At 37.3% G+C, this 21,103-nt stretch overlaps 2 protein-coding genes and 1 pseudogene across 4 annotated transcripts in view; 2 read left to right on the top strand and 1 right to left on the bottom strand.

Moving 5' to 3' along the window:
- Positions 1 to 718: 718 nt before the first annotated feature.
- Positions 719 to 7,078, top strand: LOC146523018 (sialoadhesin-like). The gene is made up of 6 exons (XM_085142300.1): positions 719 to 1,107; positions 1,522 to 1,785; positions 2,607 to 2,861; positions 3,205 to 3,315; positions 3,591 to 3,656; positions 6,486 to 7,078. The coding sequence occupies exons 1-6, from the start codon at positions 1,077 to 1,079 to the stop codon at positions 6,545 to 6,547; spliced, it is 789 nt and encodes a 262-aa protein (XP_084998426.1). The 5' UTR covers positions 719 to 1,076; the 3' UTR covers positions 6,548 to 7,078.
- Positions 7,079 to 8,547: 1,469 nt separating this feature from the next.
- LOC146523017 (uncharacterized) lies at positions 8,548 to 13,109 on the top strand. Of its 2 annotated transcripts, none has more exons than XM_085142204.1 (6): positions 8,548 to 9,142; positions 9,702 to 9,965; positions 10,725 to 10,973; positions 11,855 to 11,959; positions 12,126 to 12,191; positions 12,397 to 13,109. In XM_085142204.1, the coding sequence occupies exons 1-6, from the start codon at positions 9,112 to 9,114 to the stop codon at positions 12,501 to 12,503; spliced, it is 822 nt and encodes a 273-aa protein (XP_084998330.1). In that variant the 5' UTR covers positions 8,548 to 9,111; the 3' UTR covers positions 12,504 to 13,109. The 2 variants fall into 2 exon arrangements, with proteins under 2 accessions (XP_084998330.1, XP_084998329.1); XM_085142203.1 differs by having other exon boundaries at positions 11,852 to 11,959.
- An 854-nt stretch (positions 13,110 to 13,963) lies between these two features.
- The window catches only part of LOC146523013 (uncharacterized), a 42,467-nt pseudogene continuing 35,327 nt past the window's right edge, over positions 13,964 to 21,103 (bottom strand). The window contains exons 15-23 of the transcript XR_014871147.1: positions 19,048 to 19,146; positions 18,562 to 18,672; positions 18,166 to 18,279; positions 17,884 to 18,000; positions 17,486 to 17,599; positions 17,276 to 17,392; positions 16,776 to 16,889; positions 16,557 to 16,646; positions 13,964 to 15,621 (exon numbers count right to left, since the gene is read on the bottom strand). The product of XR_014871147.1 is annotated as an uncharacterized LOC146523013 (transcript). The remainder of the gene's footprint in view (positions 15,622 to 16,556; positions 16,647 to 16,775; positions 16,890 to 17,275; positions 17,393 to 17,485; positions 17,600 to 17,883; positions 18,001 to 18,165; positions 18,280 to 18,561; positions 18,673 to 19,047; positions 19,147 to 21,103) is intronic.

The raw sequence follows: 21,103 nt of genomic DNA, 5'->3' as shown, positions 1-21,103 counted from the left end.
TTGACCTCAAGTGGGCTGAATGAATGAATGAAACTGCACTTTCTGTCACTGCAAAGATGTTTAACTACACATTTAATCCCTGAGAAATTTTAATATAAGATAAATAAATGCAACTTCAACAGCACATCTCAGTTTTTCTACATGATAAAGATGCAAAATTACAGAAAAAAAGATCCGTCTGCTCCCAGAGTGTCCTGTATTTAAAAGAATAAAGTTTTTGTTCATTGATGAAATTTTTATTTTACTTTAGAAGAAATTTCTGTACTAGAAAGTGTAAACAGGAAATTTACTGTCATTTAATTGTTTATCTGTTACTTACTACTTTGGTATAACATGAATGGCTATGGGGGGAATCTAATAATATGAGATTATTAGATAATAATCTTATATTTTGTATAATTTTCTAAGGGTTGGTTGGTCATCTGTGGTCACTAATCAAAACCTTTGAAATTTCACAGTGATAATAAAAGTGTTGATACTAGTGTCACATTGAAAAGTGTATTTTAAATGTGCTTTTTTTGTGGATTTTAATACGAGCACTTATGATTAATATTGTGTGAATTTTCTGTCGCCTTTGGGGTTCATCAACTCCATCCCTTTTTTTCATTGATTATTCAGGGTCAGGGGGCTGGAGTCTGTCAGGTGGGGTGCACCCTTGACGGGTCTGTCGCAGGGCTAACACAGAGAAACAGACACACGCTTTATATGTCTTTATATTTGTTATAAGTCTTGAGTCAACTTTTCTCAAAATATGCTAAAAGACTTCCACAGAAATCAGTCTAAGAGATGGTAGAGATAAAATATTTTGTGACACACATTCAACCTAATGCTACCTGTTCAAGTGTGAAAGAAGGAGGTAGAGTTACTGAGATATTTTAAGCTATTAGAAGTTTATTGTGGGTAAATACAAATAAACAAAAGAAAAGGTTTTAATTAGAGTGGAGTCAGGAAGTGAGGTGATGAGCTGTGACACATTATGTTTCCACACCAGCAGGAAGCTGTGGCCTCTGACAGAGGCGTGACTTAACACTGTTCAGCTGCCATTGAGCCAGTCAGTACATCAGCAGCCACGCATCATGGAAGTCGCTGCACTTTGTGCTGTTGTTGGTGAGTACTGTATTTATACCTGTGTACTGTTTGAAATCCACTTCAGTCACCAAATAATGAGATTGATTTATGCTGTCGATAACATTCCAGTAACTTCAGTTTTTAGCCCAGTCTGTAATGAGGAAGTGGTTTCTTATAAGGTTGTTTGTTGCTTATCATGTCCTAAACCAACAGTTTCTGCTGTGGTATCGATTAATGTTGTTTACTAGAGTTGCAAGAGTCAGGTGCTGCAGTGTTACTGGAAAACAAATCTATGTTTATATCTCTGAACTGTTTCTAACAGTAATGAAACACATATTTCAGCCAGAAGCTTGAATTACTGTGATTGGTTTTCTGAAATCATCATATGACTAAATGGCTGGTTGATGGCAAAAGAAAAATCTCACCTTTCCACCTTTTTTTTCTTTTGTGCAGCTTCTCTGAGAATTATTCCCGACAGATTACAGTTCTTCCAGTATGAGTCCTTCTCTATGAGCTGCGGGGGGCAGGAAAACTCTTCTGAGTGGAGAGTTAAGAGAAACACGCCCTTATACATGAACACAACATGTCCCTCATCCCTAAATGGAATAGATGAATCTCACTGCTTCATCAGTGACCTTTATCCAACAGACACTGGAGTTTACTGGTGTGAGTCTGCAGCAGGCGAGTGCTTTGATGCTGTCGCCATCACTGTGGCAGGTGGGTTTAAACAAATAAGTTTCCGATTTTCTTTCTTTTTTTTATGCGATACACAACAGTTACTCATCATTCAACCATAAACACAAAAAATGTAATATAACTAGTGAGACATCTGTTGCAAATCTTAATTGCCCTTTTGTGCCCTTTTTTCAGTAGCAACCACAGAAACATTGGGGAAGACAAAGTTTAATTTGCTATTTTGTCTTTTCACGTTAATCTAATCAAATTTCATAAATTTACTAAGTATTCCTTCTCTGCCTGGTTTTGTTGTCTTACACAATCTGACAGTTTGTTAATGTCCTTCCTAAGAAATTCATCTCAAGCTTCCTGTTTTTTCTTGGTAACAGTGTCGACATGTCCAGTACAGTTAAAGACTTCTTCGATCCTAAGGACATAAATGCTTGCATACTACAGACGTCCACATTGGATTTTAGTCTTCTAACAAGTTTTTGCCCACATTATCAAAAATTATTCTCATCATGAGCTTCTCAAAAGGTCTGGTAAACAAACTGATTTTTATATAGCACCTTTCTCCTCTACTGGAGCTCTCAAATGGCTTTATATAACATGCCTCATTCACCCTTAAATGCTTTCTATTTGAAATTCATCACATTCCAACTTGGGGTTACTATCTTGCCCAAGGATATTTGGTACTAATTTTAATGTTGCAGCAAAACTGTGAGCAACACTTGTTGGTGTAATTGGGGAGAATTTAGAATTTAGAGACACCTTGCTCTTTGTTTCAAAACTGATTGAACTAATAGAGTAGACTCCAATATGCTGATTTACTCATTTTGTTCTCTGACATCTTTGTCATTCAGCTGGTTCTGTGATCCTGGAAAGTCCTGCCCATCCTGTGATGGAGGGAGACACTGTGACCCTACACTGTAGACACAATGCAGACTCCTCCTCCAATTTCACTTCTACATTCTATAAAAATTATGATATTATTGGGAGCAGCTCTACAGGAAACCTGGCCATCCACAGGGTTTCCAAATCAGATGAAGGACTCTACAAGTGTAACATCACTGGAGTTGGACAATCACCAGGCAGCCTGCTGACTGTCAGTCTCGGGGGTGAGGGGGCGTAATTTTTTTTCCCTCTTTATTTATATTGGGACGTTATTTTTTATGCAACTTCAACTTTACTCTGAACAGCTCTGACAAAAGCAATGCTCTCTGGTTGCTCTGGAATATGTCATGTATGTGTAGTTGTATTTTATGTGGATAAAATATGTGAGGCAGTCATGGGAGCTGTTTTTGTTTCGTGTTCCCAATAAAGTTTTTGGCTATTAAAAAAGCATCCTCCACTTTGTTCATTGCATGATTTACTGTAATTGAGAGACACATAAATATAAAGTGAGTAAAGTAAGCCTTGTTTTTTCCCCACTGCTGATAACCTGGAGTGTTTCTGCTTTAGTGCCCCGTGAGCTGGCTCACTCTGGCCTGACACACATTCTCCTTCCTGTGGTATGCATCTACCTCTCAATGGTTTCAGTAATGCTGCTCAGTCTCTGGAAAACCCACAAAGGTCAGCACATGGAAAAATAGCACTCCCCTGTAAATGAAAAAACAATTTTACTTTCTTCTTTTTTTTTTTTAGCTTTTAAAGAAGTTAATGAAATAATGTTTTGTATAGTAATGTTTCAAATGTTTGTCACAGTTTCAGTGCCCAGGTTTAGCATACTAAAGGTTCACAATTAACTTTAAACACAGCTGTGCTTTCAGTTTACTTCATCATATCCACCTTAAAAAAATCTCAGGATTTCAAGATTGTAATGCTCTCTGATTTGTTTTTTGCTGCAGGTAAAATCGACCCTTCAGTTGTGCTCTACACTGAAGTCGCCACCAAACTAAACTACAACAGAAAAGGTAAACACACTGACACACATCTCAGTATTAATGATGGCAACAATTAATCAGTAGGTTAATTTTTGCAAATTTCTCACATTTTGAATGTAAATCAAAAGAAACTTTGTAGAATTTGTGTCAAAAAATAATGATTTCATTAGAAAACAGCACACTCTAGTGTTTAAATTATTATCAAATAAATAAAAATAAAATGGAGAGTGGTACAATTTTGAAACGTCTTGGTGCATTCTCAATCATCCAGGAAAGTAAATCTCCAAAAGTTGATTCTGTTCATCTGGACGTAGCGTTTTGTGGGAGAAACGTTTCGTCACTCATCCAAGTGACTTCTTCAGTCTCAGCTGACTGCAGGTTTCCCCAATCTTATAAACAGTACATTTGCATAATGACTGAAAGCAGCCCACTGAAGGAACAATGGGCTGTGAGGTCAGTTCCTTAATCTTAATTATGCAAATTCTCATGGCCATTGATCAATGTCCATGAGTACCATTCACAGAGAGTTGGGGAATGGCTGCAGTCACAGCATTGTAAGATGGTGAAAGATGTACCCTTAGGCCCCCTCCTCAATTCAGAGATGGTCTTTCCCTTTTCACGTAAATGGCCTCCTTGACTCCGCGCTCAAACCAGCATTCCTCCTTGTCCAGGATGTGTACATCCTCATCCTTGAAAGAGTGTCCACTGGCCTGTGGGTGTAAATAGACTGCAGAGTCCTGGCCTGACAACTGTTAGCTCTTCTGTGTTGTGCCATCCGCTTCGCCAGAAGTTGTTTGGTTTCCCCGATGTATAAATCCTGACAATCCTCTTGGCACTTAACAGCGTACACTGTGTTACTCTGTTTGTGTCGGGGGACCCGATCTTTGGAATGAACCAATTTTTGTTGCTGCGTGTTTTGGGGTTTAAAAGCCACAGAGACCCGGTGTTTAGAGAAAATGCGTCTCAACTGCTCCGATACTCCTGACACATACGGGATCACTACAGGTTTTCGCTTGGGCAGCGGTTGTCCTTCTCTCCTGGATCGGCTGGAGCTTTATTTAGGTGCCTTCCCAGCTTTGACAAAAGTCCAGCTGGGATAACCACATTTACTCAGGGCCTTCTTGATGTGATGTTCTTCTACTTCCCTGGTCGATCTCTCACCTTCTCAACAAAATCCAGGGTGTTCTGGATGTGGTGTTCAGAGCTGCCCACCAGCGGGTTGAGGATCGAAGCCAGAAACTTGGAGATGTTATAGGTGACCGAGTTGATCATACAGACAATCGGTCTTAAAGGTGCACCCTGTTTATGTATCTTCGGTAAAGGGTAACCATACAGATTTGGTGTAGATTCCCCTGTGTATAGCCTGTGGTATGATGTCCGGTCAATAGAATTGTCTTGTTCTAACTGCTTCAGACAGTCTATCACCCTCTTCCTGTAGGCACTTCCTGGGTCTCGTTTCAGGGGCTCATAAGTATTTTGATCACTGAGTAGTGATGAAATTTTGTCATGATAGTCTTTCTATCTAGTATTTGGGGGTTGTTCTTGATAAGGCTCTGTCCTTTGAGTCTCATCTTGCTGCTACAGTGAAAAAGGTTCAACAAAGACTGTACTTTTTAAGGAGGTTGAGAGGTTTTAATGTTTCATCTGTAATGATGACTCTTTTTTTATAAAAGTTTTATTGGATAAGTTTAAACCTTATGTATCATTGCTTGGTATGGTAGTATGTCCTTGAATAATAAGACCAGACTTAGCAACCTGGTTAAAGTGGCTGGTCAGATTTCAGGGAGGTCTCAGGTCCAGCTTGTGGACTTTTATAACAGGAGGAAGGCAACCTCTGTCTTGTTGTGTTCAGATCATCCTCTCTTTAATGATTTTTAACTGCTTCCATCAGGTCGTCGTTATAAAGTACCTGCAGTGAAGACAAAGAGACATAGACATAGATATATATATATGGGCATACTGCAAATCAATTTCCCAATGGGGACAATAAAATTACCATTGACCATTCTGTGCACCTACCCTTGTCTGCCGGAAGGATGATAATGTTGTGGGTGATCGTGGCTCAAGAGTTGGGAGTTCGCCTGGTTCGAGCCCCGGCTTGGACAGTCTCGGTCGTTGTGTTCTTGGGCAAGACACTTCACCCGTTGCCTACTGGTGGTGGTCAGAGGGCCCGGTGGCGCCAGTGTCCGGCAGCCTCGCCTCTGTCAGTGCGCCCCAGGGTGGCTGTGGCTACAATGTAGCTTACCATCACCAGTGTGTGAATGTGTGTGTGAATGGGTGGATGACTGGATCTGTAAAGCGCTTTGGGGTCCTTAGGGACTAGTAAAGCACTATACAAATACAGGCCATTTACCATTTTACCATTTTTGTTGTCATTACTAAGTGATGCGAGTGCCTTCTTCTCCTCCATGGTGATGTTGGATGCTGGGGGCTTTGCATTGTTGAGACAGGCTGAAACTTTCGTCCGTAGTTGCTCCGCTTCCACTTCAGCAATATTGTTGTTTCAAATTGCTGTTTCTGTGGCTGTGATCAGTTCCACTAGCTGGATTTGTCTCGGCGTGACAGCAAAATTCAACCCTTTAGCAAGGATGTTTTTCTCTGTTTGGGTGAGCTGTCTGTCAGACAAATTCTTCACCCACTTGTCCACATCCTCGGTGTCACATCCGCTGAAAACACTACTTCCAGATGAACAGTATCAACTTTTGGAGATACGATTTTTAAAACATCACACGAATTAAGCCTGCATACATGAAGTCTCACAGTGTGTGCAGACTGTGAGACTTCATGTAGGTGGTATATAAACGTGTAAGTGTAAGGTGTGGTTCACACTTTTCATGAATTATGTTCTTTGTTTTTCAGGGGAACCACCGAGGAAGAGATCCTCTTTATTCTCTTCTGAGGCTCCAAAGACTCGTCTGTAAATAAATGCCTCACCATGAGCTGACTCACAAAGCCTGCAAAGACTTTTAAAATGTGTTTTTAAGAAAAAAACATCACTGAAATACAAATTACATAAATAAAACACAATAAAAATTAAATACATTTTTATTGTGATAGTTACTCTTTGTACAACTGAAAAAATGGGAAATGAACTTTTCTGGGTCCATTAACTGTAAAAATTAAACAGACCCGTCATAATTTAGCCTCTTATCAATTTTGGGTTAGCTCTCATATCAAATATGTCCACAAATGATTAGGGGTGGGTATTGTTTAGGTTTTATCCGATACCGGTGCCAAACCGGTACTTTTGAAATGGTGCCGGTACTTAAACGGTGCTCAAACCGGTGCTTAAAGAATGGAGAACACAAACTTTGTCCAAAAACCTCTCATGTTCAGCTGTTTTTTTGTAAAAAGATAACAATGTTAGCCTTTTCTGCAGCTATAGGGGGTTTATGGCATCACTCTTGGCTGGAAGCAGTGCTTAAACAATGGAAAAAAACAAAACTCCACTTTTTCTTTGGTCATTTTAGCCTTTTTGGCCAGGGTGAAGAGAGCATCTGCCATCAAACAAGAAGACAGCCACATGTAACTATGATGATGTTTGCTAGTTCACCTTATATGCATTAATGTAATAACGTGTTTAGCCTACTCAACGTAAATTACACACGAACATTAAGCTACTCACGCAGAGAAGAACGGCTGCTGCTGCCATCATCATCCTCATCATTTCTGCTACACTGGCAGGGCTAGGGGCCAGGACTCTCCTCTTTGGGTTTTTGGGGGATGTTGCTAACTCCGGGTCCGATAACAGGCACCACACCCGCAGTAGATGTGCACGATGTGAGGTCTCGCAGCAAGCTATCAAATACGGCACATTTCTCGGCTTTTAAAAAAAAACGCTATGCGTCGCCAGGTGTTTCATCGGATTTGAGGTGTTACCTCCTTTGACAGTATCACAGTATCACCTTAAAGCACTTGTTGCAGGCTGCTGAGTTTGCATCTTTTGCTGTGAAGTACAGCCAGCCTTTTGACCGCTTCGCCTTGGGTATTTTTATTCTGTAGCTCTGCTCTAAAAGAACGTACGTACCTGGACCCGCCTACTATCCCCGGAAACGTAAAATGATTGGCTAGAATCTAAAGTGTATCACAGCTCAGGAAAAAAAAAGCACCGAAATAAAGCACCGAAATGTGCGCTGCTTTTCGGTCTGGTTACTACTGTTTATGTCAGAACCGGTGCCGGTACCCATCCCTACAAATGATTCATGTGCCTAAAAACATGGATCCATCCTAAATTTTGCCTTTACACATGATTTACTGATAACAGCAATGGTTTTGGATCAAAATACTCTCTTCAGTGTTCAACATGCTTCCACTACAGACTTCTTTTCGTGTACTTTTATACATGTTGTATCTTGTTTTTTTTTTTTTTTTATATATATACAGTACATCTGCCTTTAACTGGAGTCCAGATGCAGAATTTGAGTTCCCATTTAAAATACACTAAGAGGTTATTTCAGGTGTTTTTGTCTTCAGTGAGTATTACAGTTTTACACAGTAAATCAGCCAATGAGATGACACTAAAGACAAAATAGGGGCTTGTTTTTGTTTTCTTAAATTGTCCTTTTTTGTATAAGCTTCTTTGTAGTAACATCTTCAGTACAAAATCTTCCCCACAAGATAATATCTTTGTGACACCCTGCCTAACGTCTCTTGAGAGACAGGAATGAATATTATGTACATACACACATGTGCAATTCTGACAATTCTGTTTTACATATATGGAAAAGAAAAACTTATAAAAAGACTATATAGTGTTTTTATATATAGTGAATCATATAAGGCTTATATGATTTACTCATGAAAGTGGACACTGTCATATATTGTTTAAGTAAGTATCCAAAACATACACGTTCCATTTATATAATTTTTCAAGGGATCTTATATCTGTTTTCACTCTTGTATGCTTTTCATACAAGTTTTACACAAGACAGATACAAACCTTTATAGATTTATATATATCTTTTCCATATGGGTATCTTTATGTTTTTCAGAGGCTGTTTTTTCTCACTTATGAGACCTATGAGACCACTTATGAGGCAGTTGGTCACTATAAACATAAATATATAAATGATTATGGCGATTGGTTGCTAATTAGTTACTAGGAGCTGGGTCATGACAATATGTAACCAAAATCTATCTTTCAGCTCTAAATGAATGATAACAATAAATCTCAGTGAAAAACAGGATCATTTTGGGGTGGGAGGACGTGCCAGGATCGTGACATTTTGAACAGTATTAATGCACAAGTCTTTACATCTTAATTGTTACACATTTAATACGATACACACAAAGGGTTAGGCTTTTGTACTTGTTTAGGTGAAGGTGGTTGATTTGAAGTAAATAAGGTGGAGCCACAACCCGTGACTGTGAGATGTGATGCTTTACGTCTCCACACCAGCAGGAAGCTGTGGCCTCTGTGATAGAGGTGTGACTTAACCTTCTCAGGACACCATTGAGCCAGTCCGTATATCAGCAGCCAAGTATCATGGAGGTCATTACACTTTGTGCTATTGTTGGTGAGTACTGTATTTATATGTGAGTGCCGTCTGAAATCCACTTTAGCCACTGACTAGTGTGTTTAATTTGTGCTCTATAAAGACAATAAAATTCAAATAACATCAAAATTTAGTATGGGCTTTAATGAGGAAGTGGTTTCTTTTACAATTCACTTTCACATCTGCTCTCACAACTGGAGGCAATGTGACACGATTTAGCGGAAGTAGCAAATATTTAATTTTTGATGTTTAAAGTTTACTAGTTTTTATTTATTTTTTTTCTGGTGTGTTTTGAGAAATATTCAACTATGTTCTGGGATGTTTAAAGTCATAACGGCTAAATTAGACCAACTTTATTCATTGTAGCAACTTTTGATTTAATGTATGGTTTAGGCACTTTATTTTCACCGTCATAGACATGGACAATAGTATGACAATACTCATAAATTATCATTCCTGCAAAGTATGCCTTTGTGTCAGTCAATAAGAATGTTTCCACTAATAACCTAAATATATGTGGGCATGTGTAACAGGTTTAATTAAAAATCTAAGCTTTCCATCATTTTTCTGTTTTGTGCAGCTTCTCTAAGAATCATTCCCAACAAATCCCAGTTCTTCCAGTATGAGTCTGTCTCCATGAGCTGTGGGCAGCAGGACAACTCCTCAGTGTGGCGTATTAAGAGGAACACGTCCTTATACATAAACACAACATGTCCATCATCCTCAAATGGAATAGATGAATCTCACTGCTCCATCAGTGACCTTTACCCAGCAGACACTGGAGTTTACTGGTGTGAGTCTGCAGCAGGACAGTGCTTCGATGCTGTCAGAATCACAGTAACAGGTAGGTTTCCACTAATATATTTTTCATTCTTCTGTTAACAATGGACTTAAAATGTGAATCTAATTGTCAGGTCACGTGTTTCAAATTCTTTCTTTTTTAAAAATATTTTGCATTCCTGTTCTAAATGAGTGACGATGAATGATGATGAAAAACAAACTCATGTAAAGATGACAACATCTGGCAAGCTAATAAAAGCAGTTCAGTTGTGATTCAGGGCTTCGAGAAATGCAGTTGTGGAATATACTGCAAACTGTCTTCGGTAGGGAGGTATTCAACTTGAAGAATCATAATTTAGAATACATAAACTTTGCTTGCAAAGTTTATTGGGGATAACAGAAACAAAAAATACTTCCAGCTTGTTGAGCACCTCTGTGTCCATTTGCTTACAGTCTGCTTGAAGACATAACTCTCCTCCCCTCTGCCCAGCTCAGTAGTCTTAAATAACGCAATGTTTGCATTTGTGCCATGTCCTCCTGCTTTCCCGGTGACACTGCTGACATACCCAGTTCTATTAATTAATATTAACCTGACAGAGTGCACATGCATGTTTGAGTATAACGTATGTCTTTATATACTTTCTCATTACTTAATTAACTTAGATTTTTTTATAGCAGCATGGATTCTTGATTTTGTAAATTTATAGCGTGACAAGAAGAAGAAGTTTTGCTCTTTGTTGGTTTGTTTGTTTGTTTCAATTAAAACATCCAGAACTGAGTAAACTCCAGTATCACATTGACCTTTTGCATGTTTGTGTTTCAGCTGGTTCTGTGATCCTGGAGAGTCCTGTTCATCCTGTGATGGAGGGAGATACTGTAATTCTGAACTGTAAATACATGGCCACTCTCTATGATAATGTCATAAGTGAATTTTACAAAAATGAGCTTCTTATTGGGCGCAGCTCAACAGGAAACATGACTATCTACAGAGTCTCTAAATGTGATGAGGGACTCTACAAGTGCAACATCTCTGGAGCAGGAGAATCACCTGACAGCTGGATGACTGTCAGAGGTAAGACAATAATAATAATAATAATAATAATAATAATAATAATAATAATTATTATTATTACTACTTTGTTTAACTGTAGAGTGAATTTTATTAGGAGCAAATGTATACTGGCTTACGCCTACTGAATCTAAGCTGCTTTAAATTGATCAAACTGCTCCTGGCAGTGTGTTGATGTCAGGATGGTCGTATTTTGAAAGTTTTGTTGATGACTATGTGAATCACATTTAACAACGTAACTGTTGGCTTACAAATATAAATTCATCTAATATTTTACTTATACGTGCTATTTTAAGTCAAAAAATGTATCCTGACAAGTACCAGTACAGACTTTGCTGGTACTTGATGGTGTAATAAAAGGAAAAGTTTGATTGTGAAGCGGTTCACCCCCTGCTGCCAATGTTCACCATCTTAGATACAGAGAGGAAGTAGGAGCAAGATGATTACGCTCATGCGAGTTATCCAGTTTCATCACCTGTCATTACATATGTTCTGGCATTGTGCAGTAATGGTTATGCATGTTAATTTGTCAAAACAGCAGAATTTCTTGACATTTTCAGAAAGTGTGACATCTCACACATTGAAGGAGCGTTGTGGTTAAGCTTAGACTTCACAGCCTTCCTCAGTGACAACAGTGAAATCTTGTAAACTGGATGTGTCATGCATGTGCAGCTGACAGATTTAAGGAGGTGAAATGGTGCAATGATGTCAGGGGACTTTCTTTTTTGTTCCCGATAAAGTGGTTGGCAAATCGAAGGATCCTCAGTTCTGTTCTGCCCTAAATCACTGATGATGAAAATAAAGAATAATAAAGAGCCATGTACACAGTGGACATAGTTGTTTCTATCATCATGCTAACCTGTGGTTTTTGTGCTTTGAAGCAGGACATCCTGAACTGCGTCATCCTGGCCTGACACACTTTCGGTTTCCTGTGGCTTGCATCTTCCTCTTATTGTTTTCAGTTGTTCTGCTCAGCCTCAGCAGCAAAGGTATGCATGCAGAAGAAATTACTATCTTGTGAGATGTGAAGAGTAACATTCAGAAGACTGTTACAGTTTCACTCTGCTAAAATATTGTAAATGAAACAAATAAACATCTGTCCAACTTTTATCATTTAAATGCTCTGCAACACTTTCTTTGTTTTTTTTGCTGCAGGTAAAATTGACCCTGTGGTCGTGCCGTACACTGAAGTCATCTACACACAAAAATGCAGGAGAAAAGGTTAACACACATATACAGAGACCTTGTTATTAACCTAAATAATAATAATAATAATCATAATAATGGCACCAATTCAAATTTAAACATTGAGTCCCACAATCCAGAAATGACTCATATGAGTGAAATGCCCCCGACATGTTGGTGCTAAGCATGCTCATTTCCTGTCTGGTCATTTGCATCTTTACTTTTTTCTTTTTTTTGTTAGGTCGACGACTGAGGAAGAGGTCCTTGTTGTTATCATCTAAGGCTGCATACAGATGCGTTTGCACACACACGTCGTGCACTGTGCTGACTTATAAAGCCGACAGCTGATGAAGAGATAACGGTGATATGTTTAAGCACTTTAACCCACCTGTAAACTTTGTGTTCCACACTGCACCTGCAAAGAAATATACATATTAAAAAGAAAGAATGAAATAAAGAAATACACTAGAATTGGAAATCCTCACTGGCCTCTTTTTAAGTAAACCCATTTAAGATATAAATAAATAAAAATAATAATATATATATATTTTTTTGATAATAGTGGTCATGAATGAACTCTATGTGTTGCATTTTAGTTTGTGTACTAAACGTGTTTTTTTTCCTTGAGTGCATAAGTGCAGAAAATTGACTGCCCCCTATTAACTTTAAGCTGAGATCAATTCTGATTCTGCCTTCACACAAAATGTAATGACACACACTGCATGCTCACAACATGTTTCATGTAGAGAATTTGTACACTATTTATATATTTATATCTACTTCTATACCGTTTTGTACAGCCACCCTCATCTGATCTAAAAATACATTGGAGTTTGTTAACCTGTATTGCAGCTGCATTTATAAAACTATATTTTTCTTCTTTTTAACAAAGAAAAATAGAATACAAAAAAAGTAAATTATATTTGTATATATATATATATATATATATTTCTATGTATATTGTATATTTGCATTTAAATGCTTTCATATGCACTCTTTTTTAAACCTTAGTTCTTCTTCTTCTCCTGCTGTCATTATTGCCGTCATTGTCGATTAATATAAATGCATAGTTAGAACTGACTTACACATTTGGCAAATTGATTCAGCAATCAACCATATAATGCAAATACATGAAATCACTAAAAACCATGAAATCATTATATTTATGAACTTTTCTCTTTGTGAACATGAACTGGGAATAGATCCTGTGCACGAGAAAATGCTAACTTCTTGGTTTGAGACCGGATGTAGGGTTGTACATTTCCGGTAGCTTTACTTTGCGGTCAATCGCTACTGCGAAGATATACTCCAAAATCATGTCCAAAACTCAAAAACGGAAAGATTGCGTTAAGTTACAAAGAGCAGAAGGTGGGAACACTCACCACTGTTGTGTCATAAAAAATCTAATGATCAATTTTGACGTTTAAAGCGTTTAGATCGATCAGTTGTTTACATCACTCAACACAAGCAGAACTGCATCACTGCAGCAGAAGACACATCGTCCACATTCAGAAGCACATCTCTGTATAGTGACTGGTCTTATGATTTAAACAGGCAAATGTTCAGCATTCAAACTACAGGTGAACAATAGTCAAACCAGATGTTTCCCCGTTATGTCGATATCAGCTAGTCAAGTACACACCTACACAGCATGTTAACAAGCCGTGAAAAAAAGCCACACAAAAATGAATGATTGCTGGTAACGGTTTCTATACATTAGTATTTACGAAGGGTATGTTATGACTTACCTTCAAAATTACAGTGGTCCCTCGCTATTACACGGTTCACCTTTCACCTCGCTGTTTCGCAGATTTTTTAGTGCAAGTTTGCATGCTTTTTTTTTTTTTTTTTTACATCACATTATGTCCTGCGTCCTGATCGCTGCAGACAATCTCCTCCGTGACGTCTCTCCTGTACAGTACAGAATCGCTGCATCGAACGCTAGCAGTGTGACTCTGAAGTGCAGTACTGGATGTTGATGAAACGTTTTGCACCGTCAAAAGATAAAATTGGCTACTTGATTTCACTTATTGCTGGTTATTTTAAAAACATAACACCTGCGATAAACGAGGGACCGCTGTTTACACATACTGAGAAATATAACATTTGAATCCCTTTTCTCTTTTGCTCTGAGGCGCGGGGGAAAAATATAGACAAGTCGATGAACATCATTTACAGATATATTGGGTAAATGCCCAAGACATCTATAGAAATGTAAATTGCCGCTTGATTCATTCATTTGCTTAACTTGTTTTGGACCGTAAACAAGGCGCGAATAGGACACCGGAAACACGCCCCCCTACACTTTTTACGTAGCCTGGCGACTCGAGTTTTTTGCTGGTTTACCGCGACTGACGACTCGTTTAATTAAGGTAAATACAACCATGTCACTGTTATGAAAAAGACACACAGCTTATCATCTTATAGTTCTAAAATCACTCTGTTGTTAATTCGTTAGCTAGATTAGCCGCTAGCATACGCACTCTGTTGGAGGCTTGTTGCTAGCTAGTTAGCGATGCTACACACCTGTTACTCTAATAGTCTGTGTTATTGAAGGATTCAGCACTTCTTAGGGGTTTTTTTTATTTATTTTTAGACAGCGATGATATCAGCTGCACACTCCACAGAGGCCCAGAGTTACTGTTAATATCAAAAATATAATGCTGTCCTTTGAGATTTTAACATAAGACTGTGAGTGTAATGGATCTAAAACTGTTTAAATCTTCAGAGCCCTCTACAGCCTGGTAACATGGAGACTTTTAAAACATCAGCAGAACGTTTCAGTAGTGTAGTGTAATTTGTTTTTTTCATTTAATAATAGAGTCCATATTATATCAACAGCTACATTCACCCCGGAGAGAAACTAGTGAGGGAGACCATCAGGACCAAGCTGGGTTTCCGGGTCCAGAGGTTTGGAGAAACTTCTTCCCTTTCTTTCATCACAGCTGTCCTGTGCCGGAAGTTCTGTTGACCCACTGTAAGAGGCATCATTTAAGAAACACCAGGAAGACTGAAGCTCATGGCATTGATCAAGCCGAACTCATGATCTTCACCAGCAGCTCCCTCACAGGGAAATCTTCAGCACTCCTCCGTAGGCCCGCCCCAGAAGATGGATAAACCCAGCATTTCATCAACACTATGATGAGACCTTTGGCTTGTGTAATGTTATAAATACTCAGATACTCCCCAGAGGCTCCGGACTTTTACATAAAGATATTATATTCAGTCCTGTAGAAAGTTATATATTTAAAAACATATGATCCTCTCTGGTTACTCTGGTATGAATAACTCTGAATCACTTTATGGTAAATAACACACTATCTGCAAAAAACTCTGAAAGAATTCCAGATGACAAGTTTGTAGTTCTCATCTTGTTCTCTCTGACCTCCCCTTGTTGCTCAGCTTCCTCTCTCATCTGCTGTTCATCTTTTACCTGCTGCTGGACTTCCGTTATTTTATCTTCAAACTTGAAAGAGAGAGAAGGAAATATAAGAAGAGAGGTTAATCTTTAATGAATGACTACATAAGTTACAGCTGAGTACATTTATTTGCACAGTAGTCTCCCCCTGCTGGTCATTATAATTAATATAGGTTGAACAAACTTTGCTTAATTGGCTTTACTTTTCACACCCAGAACATAATTTGTTATAAATCCATGTTATGATGCATATGATTACAAGATGTATAACATTTAACTTGACTGTAAGATTCAAAGATGAAAAAATGCAGTGTAATACTGGGCTGTACAATAAAACAATACAGAGATAAACAGGTAATTTTATCGTTCTCATGGTCAATTCTAGGATGGTTTCATGACACTATCAATTCAAAATAAATGAATAAACTCTAACTATATAACTTTTAGATCACTCTCAATACGTGTATGATAATGGTATTTACTATGACAGACAAATAACTAAAACAAAATAGAACAAACAAAAAAATTATAAGGAAATAAAGCAGTGTGTCAAATGCATTTTGCCAAAATTAGCTAGATCTACTGCTACACACAGCCACTTTTTATAGTATGCAAGCTGGCATGATTAAAAGGCCATTCCGACCCACAACCCTACTGTCTATGTCTAAGTAGTATAATATAAAAAATGATGTAAAAATCTAAAAGTAGTTAATATTAATGAATTGAACATACGTAAGTGGGGTGGGACCTACTATGTGTACAAATGACTGAGAGCCTGAAAAAGGGAGAAACAAAATTTAAAAAATGTACAAATATAAAACCAATATATTTCCATGCACTTAAACAGAGAATAACTAAAATCAAATTAAAGATAGTTTGATGAACTCCTAATTTGAAATTTTTGTTATTTGAATACATTTGTCTTTCAGTGAAAAATCAGTAATGAAGATCTTGGTGAATGCACCTAAATGAAAGATACAAACCTTTATGTCTTTGGTCTCAAGCTCCTTCATTCAGGTCACCTGCTTCTATTTCCCAAGCATCTGCTTTAATTTAGCTACTTCTTCATTTAACTGGGAGGGAAGGTAAATGGTACATTTGCATACAACATGATTACATACTGTGATGAGAAAAAATGCATGTCAACTTTTTATTTATTTATAGAAATATTAGACATTAAGTCTAAGGAACAAAATATGAACCTCTTTCTTCTCGGCTTCGAGCTTCCTATTTATGGTCTGCAGCTCCTTCTCATCTTGTTCTCTTCTATTTTTTTCAGCACGGACCTCCAAGAGTTCAGCCTCTAGCTCTTTGACCTTGGAGAAAAGGAAAACAGAGTCATTCTTAATAAAAGAGAAAAGCTTCTGTTAGGTACTGCGTAGGTTATCTATTTGTTCAGTTCAACTATGATAAGGAAAATATTTACCAACCAAAATGATGGAATAAAGCTGTTATTGCGTTCAGATTTTAGACAAAATTGCAGTGGCCATCAAACAAATTATAAAAATAAAGGACAATGTCAACATTAAAAATATCAACATTCATTTTAAAAACAAAATATGTGGCGAACAGAGATCATTGGTTCCAGAGAGAAATTATAACAGATTAATAAAGCATGAGTTAACACAGAATCAATATAACAGAATATATGGTATATTGGGCTAATGAAATAATACTTAAAACTGAAAAAACTGAAGTAAACCTTTTTACTGTTGGTTTCCAGCCCTTTCTTCAGTGTCTCTACAGTTATCTCAGCATCCTTCTTCTTCTGCTGCTGTTCCCTGAGCTGATGTTGAACTTCAGCTAGCTCATCATTCAGCTGGGAGGGGAGGGAAAATGGTAGAGATACATTTGCATACAACATAATTACAGATAAATATTAGACATTAAGTCTGAGGAACAAAATATGAACCTCTTTCTTCTCGGCTTCAAGCTTCCTATTTATGGTCTGCAGCTCCTTCTCATCTCGTTCTCTTCTATTTTTCTCAGCACAGAGCTTCGAGAGTTCAGCCTCTTTTTCTTTTAACTCAGGGGAAAGAGAAACAATGAACACATTTAACTAAACAAATCAAATATTAAATATTTAACCTGATTATTTTAGTTTATGTAATTATTTTAAACATCAGTAATTATTTTTTAAAAAAAGACATTGAATAGAGACAGACATTTCCAGAGAGAAACTGCAGCTAAAATATAACAGCTTCAAAAATGTTGGTATTTGAAGTAAAATTCAAACCTGAATGTATAAAATAAAAGATATAAGGTAATAGGTTAATGTAATAATAAAAATAAAAATAAAAATGAAGTTACCTCTTTATCGTTGGTCTCCACCTTTGTTTTCAGGGATTGCACGTCCATCTCAGTATCCCTCCTCTTCTGCTCCTCTTTATTAAGTAGACCTTGTAGTTTTGATACTTCCTCATTCAGCTGAGTAAGGAGAAAAAGATTAGAAACACATCAGATATCAGTGGAATAAAAAAAAAAATCATATTTGATATCTAAAGATATAATTACAAAATGTCAGTGGTCTCATGTCAACAGGCCCTATCTTAGCTTAAAAGCTTAATAGTACTAAAATGGTAAATTATGTACCTCTTTATTCTTGTCCTCAGTCTTCAGCTTCATGGTTTGCAGTTCCTTCTCATTTTCTGTGCTCCTATTTTTCTCAGCACGGAGCTTCATGACTTCATCAGTTTTCTTTTTCAACTTGGGCAAAGGGAAACATTATTTCAAAAGAGGAATATTTGAGTTAACTGTTAAGTGAAGTGAAGAAAGCTCTCTGAAAGCCAGGTGGTTGGTGAACAAGCGTTCATGTTGATGCTACAAACATTGGCAACAATCTTAGCACTAGAGAATAGCTAAATGTTGTTCATTCTAGTCCTCTTTTAGAAGGAGGTTGATGGGGTCATATAAAAATATTCAGTGCATTGAGATATAACTTGATATCAAACTGAATGTTCAGAGGTAAAGGAAATAAAAGACAATAACCTCTGATTTGCTGTCTTCGAGCTCTGTCTTCAGGGTCTGCAGGTCTTTCTGCAACGATTCATTCTTAGAACAGAGTGATTGGACCCTATCTAAGTCTACATTTTCCTCCAACTGAAAAAATAAATGAATAACCATGTTGTTGTATTAAGTTTAAATGTATTTCTGCTGTGTCTCTAATACCAGGGTCACCTAAAGATTTTGACCTTTCCCTACAACGCACCTTCAGATTACATGATTTGGTTCTAGAAATGTATAAAATGTTTATTAATTTATGTAGAGATTTGTTTACTTTGCCTTCCAACTGAAGAGACAGTAAACATTGCTGCACATCCTCACTCTGCTTTTAACAAAGGCTTCATTCTCAAAGTGGTTTTGCCTCCCCATCATATAAGTCCCTTGAGACGACTTCTGTTGTGATCTGACACAAACTTAATGGAACAGTGCTGACATTGTACAAGAAGGTTTGTGTATGTATTTGAGATTTACTTTCTCCATTCTTTTGATAGCAGAGGTAAGCTTGGTGAACTTCCGTTGTGACCCCTACCCCTTCAGTGTGTCATTTCTCAGCCACTGAAGTCTCTCCAGCTAACAATAGTGGAGAGGATCAATATTACATTAGTCATACTGGTCATCCCAGAGCTTAGCTTAATAGCTACATATAAATGGGGGAAGAGTCAAAAATGAAGAGAGTAGTGACATATTATCACATCCATCCATCTTCATCTGCTCATCCAGGCTTGTAGAATGGGGGCAGCGGTGTAAGCAAGAAAGCCAAGAACTCCGTCTTCCCAGTTCCCTGCTTCAGCTCTGGGGAACATCAAGCAGCTCCCAAGCTGGTAGAGACATGTAGTCTTTCCACTGTGTCCTGGATCTGCCCTGGGCACTCCCTCCAGATTAGAACAATGCTTTAATTTGTTATATAGAATTACCTCATTTTTGAGCACCTCAATCTCCTCATCCTTCCTCTTGAGTTCAGCTTGTGTCTTCTGTGTTGAAAAAGATCAGGAGCTCAGTACATACATGTCGAGGAAGTTGTTTCAGTTTATGCAAGTGGATTTTTTATGCTTTTTTAATGGTTTGCTTTTAGTGTACATGCTATTTAAAAATGTTTTCATCAGTGCACCTTTACTTTTGTTTAGATTTGTACACACAAATGTGGCACTAAAGAGAGAGTGAAACAAGCTGTCAAAAGTCAACAAAGCAACACCTCTAAAAACTTGTGTTTGCTTTACAACAGAGTCTCGATGTGATGGTTGGTAATTTTATTGTATTGAGTTGCTCTCTTGGCTTTGTGCTTCTGATTCATCTCTGACTGAACCTTGTTGTTCAGGTTAGACTTCCTTCTAACACGCAATTCTCTTTGTTTCTTTCTTCATCTGACGTAGACAGAAGAAATGTCCATTGTTTACTTATATGTTTGGTTTCATTTTCTGTTTTTCTTCAGCTCAAAGCCTCAGTTGAGTTTCTGTCAGCTGTATTATTTTCATTTTTGCTCTCTCAAAAAACAACACCTAAGTTGGTAATCGTCAATTAGTGTTTAGTTTGATTCTTATAAAGTCTTAATTAACTTGGGTTGTCCCTCTCATTATCAGACATGTTAGAATATACTATTATTATTAAAAAGGTTATTCATATAGCTTGTTACATTTATGTCAGAGAGAGGAAAAGTGAAAAAGGAATTTGTGATTTACTGTTTTTCTTTTCCTTACCTTGTATTTGACAAGAAGAACGCCCCCCGAGACAAGAGTACCGACAACACCGATGCAGATGACCGGAGAAGAAGTCAAATTCTCTGAAGTGAAAAATTAAAGAAAATACTGAAAATAAAATAACTGTAATAATAATAATAATCTCCAATGTCAAAAACAAAAATGTTTCTTCCAACTGCCAGTAAAAAATAGCAAGTGAAGAAAAGCAGAGTTTTCTGAAGTATTTTTAGACACATATAAACAAGTACTGAGCTTTACATTTGAATATTCTTGTGTCAGGTTACCTGGGCTGACTGAGAATCCAAACCAGCTTTTTAGGCTCATTTTGTTCTGTAAAACAAGAAGGAAATCGTCACATTAAAGAGATATACCTCTGCATTCATGTTGTACTCAAAAAATGTAGATGTTTAAAAACAGCATCCTAACTCAACTTGATGATCTATCAACACTTAACTATAATCAGAATAAATTATTTTATCTATTTTGACTCAAAAAAAAAGGGTAAGAGTTCATGTTAATTAGGTCGTAATGATTTGTTATGCTTAAACTGTTTCTTCTCTGTAGATGGCCTTCATTGCACACACACTGTGTAATGTACAGCATAGAGGGATATTAAGTATTACAATGTAGCTTGTTGTAAATTTCCTCACAAATAAACAAACACACCTTAAATCAAAGTTTTACATTTTTGAGGCTAAAAGTTTAACAGTTTAAAGTTGTCCGTTACAACCACAGAGACACACATTATGTTTCTATTATACAGTAAACTATACAAACAACAAAACAACAAGTATTTACCTCATAAATGAAACTGATGCATCTGCTTTCTTGCA

This window comes from Neolamprologus multifasciatus, chromosome 3 (genome assembly GCF_963576455.1).
Source record: "Neolamprologus multifasciatus chromosome 3, fNeoMul1.2, whole genome shotgun sequence".
In the NCBI taxonomy this organism is placed as follows: domain Eukaryota; kingdom Metazoa; phylum Chordata; class Actinopteri; order Cichliformes; family Cichlidae; genus Neolamprologus; species Neolamprologus multifasciatus.
The sequence above is the reverse complement of the archived record's forward strand: the minus strand, read 5'-3'. Positions and strand labels throughout refer to the sequence as shown.

Bases quoted from the DNA above. Each gene is read 5' to 3' on its own strand.
- LOC146523018 (XM_085142300.1), top strand. From the start codon at position 1,077: ATGGAAGTCGCTGCACTTTGTGCTGTTGTTG. The intron at 1,786-2,606 runs GTGGGTTTAAAC...TTTGTCATTCAG, and splicing joins TGTCGCCATCACTGTGGCAG to CTGGTTCTGTGATCCTGGAA. The intron at 3,657-6,485 runs GTAAACACACTG...TTTGTTTTTCAG, and splicing joins ACTAAACTACAACAGAAAAG to GGGAACCACCGAGGAAGAGA.
- LOC146523017 (XM_085142203.1), top strand. From the start codon at position 9,112: ATGGAGGTCATTACACTTTGTGCTATTGTTG. The intron at 9,966-10,724 runs GTAGGTTTCCAC...TTTGTGTTTCAG, and splicing joins TGTCAGAATCACAGTAACAG to CTGGTTCTGTGATCCTGGAG. The intron at 12,192-12,396 runs GTTAACACACAT...TTTTTTTGTTAG, and splicing joins ACAAAAATGCAGGAGAAAAG to GTCGACGACTGAGGAAGAGG.